The following is a 14,069-nucleotide window of genomic DNA, read 5'->3' as shown; positions in this document are numbered from 1 at the left end:
CTTTGAATTTGAGATGCAATGATGTTTCCACAATCGTAGAATCCATTAGTCAAAGACAAGAAAAACCAACTTCTATCACAACCTGGCAAAAATAGTTTAGGACCAGGAGATATTCATTACGGCAAGAACACATAAGCCTTCCTTACAAAATCATTAGTAAAAGAATGTGGTAGGACTCTTATTTTTTAGTAAAGACACAGAGCACTCGCTCTCGTATCTGTTTGGTCCTTACACCATAAATGATGGGGTTGAGTGAAGGTGGGATAACCACATAGAGGTTGGCAATAAGAATGTGAATATAGCGGGGTATGTTGTGTCCAAATCGGTGAGTGAGGAAAGAAAAGACTGACGGAATATAGAAAACACAGAGGACTGCAACATGGGATCCACATGTGCTTAGGGCTTTTAGCCGTGCATCTTGTGATGGCAGGCGGAAGACAGCACGGAGGATGTAAACATAGGAGATGCCGATAAGGACCAGGTTCATAAGAAAGAGAGAGACTACAAAGAGTCCATAGATAGCATTGATCTGGATGTTTCCACAGGACAACTTTGCAATGCCCATGTGCTCGCAGTAGGAATGAGCTATTATCCAAGCCCGACAAAAGGGTAGGCGGTAGATGAGATATATCATGGGAAGTGTAAGCAGGACCGGTCGAATTACAATGCACGTGCTGATGCCCACCAGTACCCGGGATGTCAAGATGGTCGTGTAGTGGAGTGGAGCACAGATCGCCACATAACGGTCAAAGGCCATGGCCACCAGCACCTCAGCCTCCATGCCAGTGAAGGCATGGATCAAAAACATCTGAGCCACACAAGTTCCAAAGTTAATCTCATGTGCATCAAACCAGAAGATACCCAGCATGCGGGGTATGGAGGTTGTAGAAAGGGCCAAATCAACTGTTGAAAGGATGGCCAGAAAGTAGAACATGGGCTCCCGAAGGGTCTGCTCGGCCTTGATGACCAGCAGAATGGTGGCATTGCCCAGTAATGCCACGAGGTAAACAGAGCAGAAAGGCAGGGAGAGCCAGGCATGAACCTCTTCCAGACCTGGGATTCCAATGAGGAAAAACGTGGCTGGGTGAAAAAGGCTCCTGTTGAGGTATATCATGTTGTCACTTGTCAAAGATAAAAGGAGGTGAAGCTGCTCCTCCTATGAGAGGAAAAATTAAAATGGGGGTGGGGGGAACTAGATAAGAGGTATCAGAGGTGAAGGTAGAAGGAGATGGTACATCAATTGGTAGGTCAGTGTTTCAGCAGAGTTGATGGCATGTTTACTATATGAGTAGGCCTGTACTGATGGACGTTTGTTGAATCAGCCCCATAGCCCTTTAATAGGTCAAGCCAATGTCATATTCAGAGTTTCCATTCTGCCTACTTATTGAGTTCTAATTCCAAACAAGCTTCCAAAAATGGAAGACTGTAGCAAGCTCAGTGCAGAGCTCTAATAATTAAAGCTTGCTAGTCACTTCGGAATAGACTAGGACGTCATTCAACTCTGGGAAATTCACTCTCCAGTGAGTGACACTGAAATCATCAAGACTGCACTCAGGGCCAAGTCAATACACTACAGAGGCAGTCAAAAATGCCTTTAAGCAATCCATTACGAACATAAATCATAGATCCAAGTGTATAGGTACTCACACAATGAAAACCTAAATTCTTCTGACTCACTATATACCATAGAGATGCATATGTAAAAATTCTGTACCCAAGCTTAGTAGCTTCTCACAGACACCTAATCAAATTATGAGACAGTAACAGATTCTTAGACAAGTGCTGGTCCCTTAAGATGTCTGGCCAGGAACAGAAACAGCCACTGTTCATGATTTACACACTGCACAAAGTATCAGTTATGAAAGGAAAAAGGACAGTTGTCTAATGCCGTTTGCCCACTTTTGTTCAGAATTTACATTATATCAGGTATTCTCAGAGCACCTATTAATTTACCAGTGTTAATTTTACCACTGCTATGGAGCAAACACTTGCTTGGTTATTCCGCCTACCAGTTCAAAACACTGGAGATCGGGGTAGAAAGCCCTGAAAGCCCCTGAAAGATGGTTTTCATACTAGCAAAGCTGTTTTTTGTAGCTCTCTGGAATAGCAGTATCTATCAGTAGAGAAGAGTGCAATTATCTCTATTTGTGCAATTATCTTAAGGGGATGGAAAAAGGTACTTAAATAATGCCTTGAAATTGCTACAGAACAAATCAAGCCATTCAAAATGAGATCAAGAAACTTACCCTAGTGTGTGTGGTGGTACGGCGGTTGTAATTAAAGCATAGAAATCCTTCCTTTCATCCTTGGTTTAGCTTCACTTTCTTATCATTTTAATTATCTATTTTTTTCAATAGAAAAACATACCAAGGTTAAAACAACAAAAAAAGAGAAAACTCTTTGCTGAGTTCAGTCAAACAGAGAAAGAACAGTGCTGCCAGGTGCACTGGCTCTTATTTGTGTTCTATAAAAACATAGACACCCTGGCCAGTTTAAAAACAAAACAAAACAAAGCAAAAAAACCAAAACACTGCCTAGCAAAAAGATGATGCCCAAGGTCAAGGCTATTGTGTCCCTGTTTCTTATTTTGGAGCAACACTGGTAGCCCACTCTCAACAGTAGGTCCCCTGTTCATAACATCATTCCTTCCTATTGCCATGGATTTACTTATTTCATCCAATGCAACTGACAGGATGATATTAAATGCCTTGGATCTTTCTGAGAATTTTTAAAGATAATCATATACATATATCAGACAAGTGCTGGCTCCTTAAGATGTCTGGCCAGGACAGAAACAGCCATTGTTCATGATTTACACAGAGTATCAATTAAGAAATGAAAATGGACAGTTGTTAATACCATTTGTCCACTTTTGTTCAGTATTCACATTATGTATACTGGAGGTGCCAAAAAAATGTATACATATGACTTGTATTCATCTTTTGTTGTCGGTATATATTGAGTATTGCAATTTTAATAGTCGTTTCCTTTCTTAAAATGTGTACACATTTTTTTGGCACCCTCTGTATGTATTTTATATATATAATTTCTATATATAGTTTAGCTATATGGTCTAGTTCTCAGACTACTGTGCCCATTTACTCCCATACTTATTCACTAGAAATCGGCAGTTGATTGACCTCTTTTTTTCCATAACAATCGACACTAACACAAAGCATCAAGCAGCACAGCACTTGTCCTCTTTCTGAGCAGAGTATGGAGGACATGTTTATATGAGGCTTCTAGCACCTAAGGGATTTCTAAGAATACATCCCATTTAATACCAATTTTACACTGAGTTCTGGGATTGAGTCCTCACAGACTGTTCACAAACTTCTAGATTCTGTTCCAGAAACAGAAAAACTCAAGAAATGTAGAAGCAAACTGATGTGTATGTAAATAAAAATAAAACGTGGGGCTAAAACACAGTTATTGACATTTGTACTTAACACGTTTTGAAAATAGAAACATTATATCTCTGAGTGAATATGCAGCCCAATTCTATAAGTTACTGAGGCATTTAGAATAGTGTCCTGCGCATAGTAAGTGGTCAAGTATTGTTATTTTAGTAGTAGCAGTAGCAGCAGCAGTATTTCAGGTTTCAGCTCACAAGAATAACTCCATAGATATTATTCAAGCAAAACAGATTGAGGAATCACTGTTCTAATTCTATCGCCATTTTTCTTCTGAATATTCATATATATATATATATATATCTATTAGACTATCTATTAGAATGTGATTTTTTTTTTGATTGAAAGAATTAGATCCCTTTATTGCACAGTATTAATCTCTTTATTAAGTTTCTTGGAACCTCCCAAAAACAGCATCTGGCTTAAGAAATAAAGCACTTAATACGAAGTATGAGAAGTAATATCTTTCATCTGAAATTGCCAGTTTTCTCCATCATTCTATACAAACATTAAAGCTCTCTTCTGTAAATTTACAATTTTTGTTTCCCTGTACATATACAATGAAATATTCTATTGGGTCCCATCATATTTTTACCCCTAATCAGAATTAATCTTAAGACATACTAAAGGCACTTTTCTTCCTCCATGAATGTGAACTTGAACACATCTAACCTTGAGAGCTACTAAATATCTTGGATCCATAAAGAAAGCTGACTTTAGGAGGATAAAGATGAGACAGAATCTCAGGAGCAAATATTACAACAAACTTGGCCCACAGTGAGAAAATTTATTCAAACAACTCTTATGTGAAACCAGACCAACTATCTTTATTGTTGTAAAAGCCAATAAATTCCTTTTACTGACAGTTATTCAGAAACATACAATATAAGCTATCCCAACAGATACAATTTTTTTTTTTTTTTTTTTCTGGAGGACCTCCCTTCCAGTGGCCTCAGTTCCACAGCTCCAATCTGAACTGGTTGTTTTTCATGTGTCTTGCTGGGAATACCCTGTACTACTCTCCTGTTTTGGATCCAATGTTCCTTATACCCTATATCTTCCCATTTCAAAGTTAGCCCCTAGTTTTCTTGGAACACATCCTTATGTAAGTTCCAAAGATATGATGAGTGAGTGGGAGGTGTAATTTCAAAATCTTTCTGTGACTGAAAATTACTTTGTCCTCAACTATGATGACATTTTGGGTTTAGTCTTTGCTGTCAGTTGAATTGTGTGCCCCTCAAATTCATACATTGAAGTAACCCCCAGTACCTCAGAATGTGACCTTATTTGAAAATAGGGTCATAGCAGATATAATTATTTAAGTTAAAATTAGGCCACACTGGAGTAGGGTGGGCCCCTAATCCAATCTTACTGGTGTATTTATTTTTTTAAACAATGCCATATTACTAGATTTAGTGTGGTGATCGCATCATAAAGATATATAAATGTCGAATCACTATGTTGTACACCTAAAACATATGTAACATATATAATATGTATGTACAATATAATATAATACAATATTGTATGCCAACCATACTTTAATATTTTTTTTAAATCATAGTATTCTGAAGGCAATGTTTCCATAAAGATTCAAGATCATTATTAAAAACATTGGTTCCTAATCCCTGGTGTAATACAAAGATGTGTTCACTTTCTAAGGACTCCAAATAAAATTCCTACAGGCTACTATGTTGATTGATTTCTTGTGTATCATTTACTAGTTGTTTCTCTTAAAAGATATTCTGGACACTATTACTTCTCACTGATGTCATTCCGTGGTAGTTGGAGTTTTAGCAGACAAGTGCTAGTTTTGTTTTGTTTACATTTATTTAATTTTGTTTTGTTTATTCCTGTCAAATGCCACTTCTCCAAAACTTGTAGAAAAAAAAATTCTTTTGTTTACTCTAGTCACAGTGATTCTGGTAGTGCCATCAGGATTGGTACATGACCCAGTTTTGCCAATCACACTAACTTTGCATCTGTGGGTATCAAGATCAGTTCTGTTTTAAGGATGTTAAGTAAGGTGCACTTTGTAGTCCTTTCACGAGATCACTAAGTGGAGCTGAGAGTAGAGTTTTTTCTCCATCTTGTGACCACTTTCTTCAACGGGGGTGAGCTTTATTCAAAATACTGATAGCACCTTAGAGAGATGAAGAGATGGGAGCTGGTGATGCTAAGGATCACTTCAAACATTTTAGAGTGTTACAGGTCCCCATGTTCTTGCAACTTTTACTTCTGATCTGTAAGCCATTATAATATCCTACCCAAAATGTCTTTTCATTGCTGAAAATAATGGCATTTCATCTTACATCACATGTGATGGAATGTCAATCTTCCTAATATAGAAATTTTATTTGCATAATTGTATGTTAATGATAGATAGTAGTGTTTATTTGAAGCAGGTCTAAGTTCAGTCAGGGAACCTTTAGAGAGAGCTTGACTAGATCCCTTATATACATGAGATTTCTCCTTTTTAAAAGGTATTTTGAACACTATTTTTGCTAAGTTTTATTTTCATTTTTGTCCTAAGTAATTAATTAGTAGAAAAAGTGAGTGCTATATTAATAGGTTTTCCAGATATAATTGAACTGCTTCTTTTGCTTTTCTAGCAACATTTTATTCACAACTTCAAAATTGGCTAAACTTCAAGATTGGTATGCTTTTAACAAACATAAAATAAACAACTAGTATGTTCCAACCACTTTGATGGGCAGTGACAAAAATAAAAGATAATACCTGCCTTTCAAGTTACTTACATGTAAATGTAGGCTATAGACGACAAAGACATAACACTCTTGGTCAGGGCTATAATAGTGGTAAATAAAAGATGCTAGACAAACTTCAGTGAGGGACAAATAACGCAATATGCATGTCAGTGGGTGGAATTTATAAAATTTATTGCAGAAACTTGAAAAATTGAATGAAATATTTCCTTATCAATTATTTTTGCACTTAATTTTAATTGTCTTGTACATGTGAGGCTTATGTCTCCAAATATACTTCATAATACTGGAGGACAGAGGAACTTTTAGTGGTTTATTAGAGTTGTTGATGAAATCTGCAAATGTTTAGAAGATGCTCATTCTGTGTGTGGTTGTAGGTGTGTACTTAATCTTTCAGCCCACTTCATTGACTGCTGATCTTGCCTGAGTTAATTAGAGTCATGATTGTTTATTTTTAAATGAACATTTAAAAAAATCGGAATAGAATCAGTGGAACTGTAACAGCTACACACGATGTCAGAAAGATAGTAGATTGGGGCAAGGGGGTGATCACTTTGTGAGGGGTATACATGTCCAACTGGGGCTTTATTACTGTTTTGTACATCTGAAACTAATAAAAAATCAAATATATTAAAATTTTCTGTAATCATAATGAGGATTGTGCTGCTGAAGCTGATGTTGATATATTTATTGAGCTGTTAGATAAGTTAAGTAGAGGAGTAAAAATGAGAGAAGAGGTGGAAAAGACAGTTACAAGTATAACATGACTCCAAGCCTAACTCCCAAGGCACCTAATCTAGAACATGTTGCTTCTTAATTAATTAATTAATTCAAGTTTGATGGACTTACAATATATGCAGCATATCGTTTTATTCAGTCTCTACTACTTCACTGTGATTCTTGGATCCCTAAATTTGTTCAAAAATTGCCAAATAAGCTGGGCATTCCTTAAGCCTAAAAATGCCCATCACCCTTATTTCTCACATGATTCACTAGGATCTGATTTCTAATCTGCTGACTCTTCACAAAGTACACAGTGGGATTCATTAGAGGGGGAACCAAAAGGAAGTTATTAGCTATGAGGGCCATAATAGCTGGACAGACATTTTGGCAAAGCTGTGAAGGGCAGCCAAGTTGACCCTGGGCACACAGAAGATGAGCACAGCACAAACGTGGGAGATGCAAGTGTTGAGGACCTCGAGGTGGCCCTTGTTTGAGGCAATGCCCAGAACAGTTTTCAGGATAAGCGTGTAAGACACAGAAAAGCACACCAAATACCATAAAGATGTAAGAGCCACAAACAGTCCATAGATGGTATTGAACCAGTTGTCAGAACAGGCCAGCTTCATGACATGCTGGTGGAGTCAGTAGGAGTGGGATAGAAGGCTTTTCTTACAGAACCTCAGCCCCTTTAGAATAAAGGGGAAAGGCAGGACAAACAAAATACACAATGCAGCAAATATAGGGCTGATTTTAATGACTCTGGCACTGTTCAAAGTGGAGGTGTATCTCAGAGGGTTGTAGATTGATAGACATGATGAAAAGAACTGATGACTCCATAGCTGAGAATCCATGAATGAAAAACTCTTGGGCAAAACAAACATCAGGGGAAATTCCAGTGACATTGAAGAAGATTCTCAGCATGGTTGGACATGAGGAGATGGACAGTACCGGGTCAGAAAAGCAAGTATGTAGAGGAAATAGTACATAGGCTCATGCAGAACAGCCTCTGATTTTAGAGAAAGAATGGTGGAGTTCTCCAGGATGGCAATGATGTACATAGGACAAATGGGTGTAGAGACTCAAATGTGAGCATGTTCCATCCCTGGGATCCCAATGAGGAAGGAGGTAGAGACTTCCACTTCAGAGGCATTGCATTGCAGGAATGTAAGGAAATGTGTGGATCGAAGAAGAGCTTTCCTGCAACTGCATATAAATTAATTTGTTTAAATGTGTATTTGTTTAGCCATTTATTTAGTCATTTGGTCAATAGAAATCTTGTGATTTCAGTTATCGTACAATAATTTTTAGGACTAAAACAAAACATTTTAAAAATATGGACAGGAGTAATATTGTGACACATACAAGTAAGATACCAAGAGAAACATAAAAATGTATTTTTCCCATATATTTACCAATATAAGGATATAAATATTCAAGTGCTTTTCTAGGCTCAGCACACAGAAAGGAAACAAAAGTTTTCAGATTCTATTTCCTATAGCATATTTTGATAAGGTAGTGATGCTCTGTGAATTTGAAAATTACATAAACTAACAGAGGTTCAAATCAAGAACACCTCACTACGAATGCAGTTTCATATATTTAATATTTAGCCTTTAAGAAATTGTATTCTCTTCGAAAATTATGGTAGGACAATTATATATTGGCTTGCAAAAGAACCCTACCTAGCACCATACACAAACAAATTGTTATCCAAAGATATCATGTAGAAGAGATAAAAAATGTTGATGAAGATGTGGTAAAATTGTACTCCTCATATATTGCTGATGAAAATATAAAATTTGCGGCTACTTTGGAAAAGTCTGGCAGTTGCTCAAACAACTAAACTATATAATCCAGTAATTCCACTCTGAACTAAATATCCAAGAGAAATGAAAATATGTGTCGACACAAAAGTATGTACAAGAATATATATATATATATATATATATATATATATATATATATATATATATATATATATATCAGCATTATTCATAATAGCTAGAAGGTGGAAACAAACCACATGGTCATCAACCATCTGTGATAAACAAAATGTATAATGTAAATTATAGTGAACTTGAGGATTTGGGGAGTGATCAAAGAAAAGCTTGACCATAAAATGACAGCATCACTCAATGAGCTTTCCTGGGCAGCACTTGTACAGGTTGTATAATAGGAAAAGTTCCACACAGCAGGAGACTTCTCAGGGTTAGTCGTCAGGGTCACCACCCCAGAGGGTAAAGGGCAAGGGAACTCCTGGAGCAGAGGGGAATTGGAGAGGGGGCATGTACTTCTTAAAAATATCTTTTCATAGCATGAAAGGTAGCCTCTTGGTAGCCTTTTCATAGCATGAAAGAGCCCTGAAAGGCAGCAGTGGTTTGGTGTCTTTTACAGTCCCAGGGTTTGTCTTATTTATAATTAGCAGAAGGCGGGTGCAATTTTGTGAGGTGTGCAATCAGGCAGTCTCTACATATGGTTATAATTATATTTATGTGGGATGTATTTAAAGCTATTGAGTGTGTATGAATCTCAATTTGGTGCCAGTGGGCTTGAGCTCAAGGACTTAGCCCCTGTGAAATATATTCTGTGGAAATCATAGCTCAATACACAAGGGCCATCTTTAACCAATTTATATAACACCATAAAATGAAATATGATTCAGCCATAAAAAGGACTGAAGTACTGACAAATACTACACCAGTATGTTAAGTGAAAGAAATCAGACACAAAGTACCACATATTTTATTACTGCATTCATAGGGAAGTCCAAAATAAAGAAATCTGTGGAGCCAAAATTAGATTAGTGGTTCCTTACAACTAGGAGAAGGATATGAGGTGCAGGAGGTGATAGATAGCTAAAGAGTATGAGATTTCTTTTTGAGATTAAAAAAATTGACTGATGGTTACACTTATCTGTTGAACATTGCATTGTATAATTTAAATGGGTGAAGTGTAGCATAATAATCTCAAGATTCTTTTATGTTATTGCAAATGGTACTATTTCATCTTTTCTTTTTTCTTTTTTTTTAATTAAAGTTTATTGGGATGACAATTGTTAGTAAAGTTACATAGATTTCAGGTGTACAATTCTGTAATACATTATCTATATCTCACATTGTGTGTTCACCACCCAGAGTCAGTTCTCTTTCCATCACCATACTTTAGAACCCGTTTACCCTCTTCAAGAGACCCCTCCCCCTTACCCTCTGGTAAGCCCTAAACTATTGTCTATGTCTATGAGCTTTTCTTCCTTCATTTGTTTGTCTTGTTCTTTTGTTGTTTTCAGTTTTATATACCACATATCTGTGAAATCATATGGTTCTCTACTTTTTCTGTCTGACTTATTTTGCTTAGCATTATAATCTCAAGATCCATCCATATTGTCACAGATTGTACTATTTCATCTTTTCTTACCACCAAATAGTATTCCATTGTGTATATATACCACATCTTATGGTGGAATAGTATTCCATTGTGTATATATACTACATCTTCTTTATCCAATCATCTGTCTATTAAAGGACACTTAAGTTGTTCCCATGTTTTGGCCACCATAAATAAAGCTGCAATTAACATTGGAGCACATATATCTTTACAGATAAATGTTTTCAGATTTTTTGGTTAGACACCCAGGAGAGGGATTGCTGGGTCATACGGTAATTCTAGTCTTAATTTTTTGAGGAACCTCCACACTGCCTTCTATAGCAGCTGCACCAGTCTGCATTCCCACCAACAGTGTTTAAGGGTTCCTTTTTCTCCACAGCCTCTCCAACACTTACTATCTGTTTTGTTGGTGATAGCTATTCTAATTGATGTGAGGTGATAGATATCTCACTGTGGTTTCTATCTTCATTTCTCTGATGATTAGTGATGTTGAACATTTTTTCATGTCTTTTGGCTACTTGTATGTCCTTTTTGGAGTCTATGTAATTTTATGAACAATTGTCACCCCAATAAACTTTAATTTAAAAAAAATAGGTGAAGTATATATAAATTATGTCTGTTAAAAATATTTTAAAAATAAAGCAGTACTTAGCAAACTAGGACCCTAAAAATACACGTTTTTTGTTTTTTTAAATAACAGAAAGGAGAAAGATTTACCATGCTAACACTAATCAAAAAAAAGCTAGAGAAGCTATATTGATTTAAGAAAAGACATACTTTAAAATGAAAAAAATTATCAAAGATAAAGAAGGGCATTGCGTTTTGATCAAGTTATTTCCAAAAAGACATAAGAAGTATTGTTATTTTCATACTTAACAACAAAACATCTAAATACCTGGGGTGAAACTGAGAGCATGACAAGGATAAATAAATCAATTCATTATGATATTCAGAGTCTTTAACATCTCTCTTTCAGTAGCCAACAGATCAAAAAGAGTAAAATGGATGAAATCTGGGTCTCAGAAGTGTCTATACGACTCACAATAGAAAGGCCTCTGTAGATTCCTAGACACAGAAGCATGATGGTTTCTGGATCACTTGAAAGGCTACTCAAATCAGTTGAATTATTTTGCCCCAAGTTGTCTGGAAGTATTTTTCCCTCCTGAACAGAAGATTAAAAAACAAAACAAACAAACAAAACAAAAAAATTGAAAATACTTTAATTTTAAGGTCAATTTTGTGGGAAAATATTGATCTTGACTACAGAGTTTATATTTGACCCAGGGTCATCTTAAAATCTAAATCTTCTTTAGAAATTGCGGACTTTTGCAAGGTATAATAAATAGTTTCACTAGACTGTTGATTTGATGACTCTTTTAGTTTCACAAACATCTACTGTGATTATTAAAAGGAACGTCAGAGTTCTAAGAATGGCTTAACCTGGGTTTAGTGAACATATTCTTTAATATGTCTACATGAATATAAACATAACCTTGCCTTTATTCCCTACACTGAAAAATGGGGTTTCTTGTTATTGAGGTTTGTATCTACTATCTGAAAGCCAAAATATTATCAGTAATATTTAAACTCAAAATTCCTTATTAACATGAAATACTCTCATATATATAAAAGGGAGAAAGAGGAAAGTTGTGTTTTAGAGTCTCTTTCACCTAAACTTTCTGTTGTTTGAATTTCTTGAGGATTCTGTCACGAATCTGCTTGGTCTTGACACTGTAAACAATGGGATTCATGAGGGGTGGAACCAGCAAGTAGACATTGGCCATGAGCACATGGACAATTGGGGAAGCATTCTGCCCATAGCGACGGATCATGGATAGCCCAATCATTGGCGTATAGAATGTGAACACAGCACAGATGTGGGAGATGCAAGTATTGAGGGCTTTCACTCTTTCTGTCTTGGAGGCTATACTCAACACTGTGCCCAGGATGAGTACATAGGAGAGGAGGAGGAGCACTGAATCAAGTCCCATGGAACAGATGACCACCATGAGGCCATAGATGCTGCTGACCCAACGACTGGATACAGTTGTCTTTATGAGGTCCTGGTGCAGGCAGAAGGTGTAGGAGAGAATATTAACAGGACGATATTGAAGCCTCTTTAGGAGGAAGGAAGCTGGGAAGACCAGAGCCAAAGCCCTTACAGCAATTGCCAACCCAATCCCAGTGATTACACCATTGGTCAGAATGGCTGGATAGCGCAAGGGCTCTCGGATTGCTACAAAGCGGTCAAAGGCCATGGCCAACAGCACAGCTGACTCAATAATTGAGAAAACATGAATGAAGTACATCTGGATCAGACAAGCATTGAAGGAGATCTCCCGGGCGTGAAACCAGAAGACACTGAACATGGTAGGAAAGGTTGTAGTCGATAGGCCCAGGTCAGTAAGTGCCAACATTGACAGAAAGTAGTACATTGGTTGGTGGAGGGAAGGCTCAGTTCGGATGATAAATAGGATAGTAATGTTCCCTGCAACTGAGGTGGCATAGACCAAGAAGATGGGGAGGGAAATCAAACTATATCTGCTTTCAAGGCCTGAGAAGCCTGTCAGAAGGAAGCGAGGGTACAGAGCAGAGCTATTGAAGACAGACATTGTGCTGATGGAGGCACCTTCAGTCTAGATGGAGAGACAGGAACATAGAACAATTAAGGTAAAAGTCAATATTGCAAAAAGAAGCTCTGATACATGCTGCTCTGGTATTTATTGCTTTCAATCACTCCTCTGCTCATTATATATAATTACCACTTCCATTTATTATTTGCCAATTAATTATTTCTTAATTGCACATTTATAGAGAACATATTTTTAAAAGGAAATCTGGTAGTGCTAAAATATAGAGAAATATGTAAAACATGCCTTCAAATACACTAGCAAGTAGAGAGAGCTTAAATTAAAACAAAGTGTTAGTTTAATACAAGGTCATGTAAAACACAAAAAGAGGAAACTATGCTGATTCAGAGAGGTCAGGGAAGATTTATTGAAGGTGATTCTTGGATTAGGTTCTTGAATGACAAATATGAGTTAGATGGGAAAGGGTTGTGTTGGACAATCTGTGCTGCTTACCACCCACGTAAATGCAGAAAGGTATTAATATTACGAGTGTAAGTGAATATAACTGAGCAAAGCTATATGGTAGGGTGGCTTTTCAGATGTTTATTGAAGCTAAGACTGAATAGAAATGGAACAGAATTTCTGAAGTAAATTATGCTTAAATATAAAGATAAATTTGGACTTAGAAGATACAATATGTCATTTTTTTAAAAAGTAAACTATTTGACCATATTTATATTATATCAGTGTCAAACTAGAACCAATGTTAAAAAATGGTCTAAATTTTGACAAAAGAAAAAGCAGGAAATCTTTTAGGAGGCCATGTAGTAACAACAACAACAACAACAAAAAAGCATTACAGTGAAATGCAATTGTATAGGTGGAAAAGTATAAATAGATGCAAAAGTTTGTAAGGAGAAAAAAGTAAAATATTGGTCAATGATCATATGCTAAGAAAGAGAAAAAGAAACACAAGACAAGTTCAGTTATTTGGCAGAGTTTGGTGTTATTATTTGAAACAAAAATTCAGGAGGACATGCATGAAAAGTTGGTGAAACTAGGGGGTGAGATTAATTCAGTTTGTGAGGATAAATTTGAGGCATGTGTGTTGAGGAGATCGTATATTGAGTTCCACATAGGTTGTCAAAAGGGAAATTACTCCTACACAGAGAATTTGGAAGAATGCCTAATACAACAAGAGAGATGAAAAAATATTAGAATAAAAAGGAAAACAAAAACAAAAAAAGAACACA

At 36.4% G+C, this 14,069-nt stretch overlaps 2 protein-coding genes and 1 pseudogene across 2 annotated transcripts; all 3 read right to left on the bottom strand.

Moving 5' to 3' along the window:
* Positions 1-178: 178 nt before the first annotated feature.
* Positions 179-1,114, bottom strand: LOC109436939 (olfactory receptor 52J3). The gene has a single exon (XM_019715820.2). The coding sequence runs from the start codon at positions 1,112-1,114 to the stop codon at positions 179-181; it is 936 nt and encodes a 311-aa protein (XP_019571379.2).
* A 5,979-nt stretch (positions 1,115-7,093) lies between these two features.
* Positions 7,094-7,920, bottom strand: LOC109436908 (olfactory receptor 51A7; annotated as a pseudogene).
* A 3,996-nt stretch (positions 7,921-11,916) lies between these two features.
* Positions 11,917-12,858, bottom strand: LOC109436943 (olfactory receptor 51G2). Its single transcript, XM_019715823.2, has one exon. The coding sequence runs from the start codon at positions 12,856-12,858 to the stop codon at positions 11,917-11,919; it is 942 nt and encodes a 313-aa protein (XP_019571382.2).
* Positions 12,859-14,069: the final 1,211 nt, after the last annotated feature.

The sequence above is a fragment of the Rhinolophus sinicus genome, linkage group LG06, assembly GCF_036562045.2.
Source record: "Rhinolophus sinicus isolate RSC01 linkage group LG06, ASM3656204v1, whole genome shotgun sequence".
Lineage (NCBI taxonomy): Eukaryota > Metazoa > Chordata > Mammalia > Chiroptera > Rhinolophidae > Rhinolophus > Rhinolophus sinicus.
The sequence above is the reverse complement of the archived record's forward strand: the minus strand, read 5'-3'. Positions and strand labels throughout refer to the sequence as shown.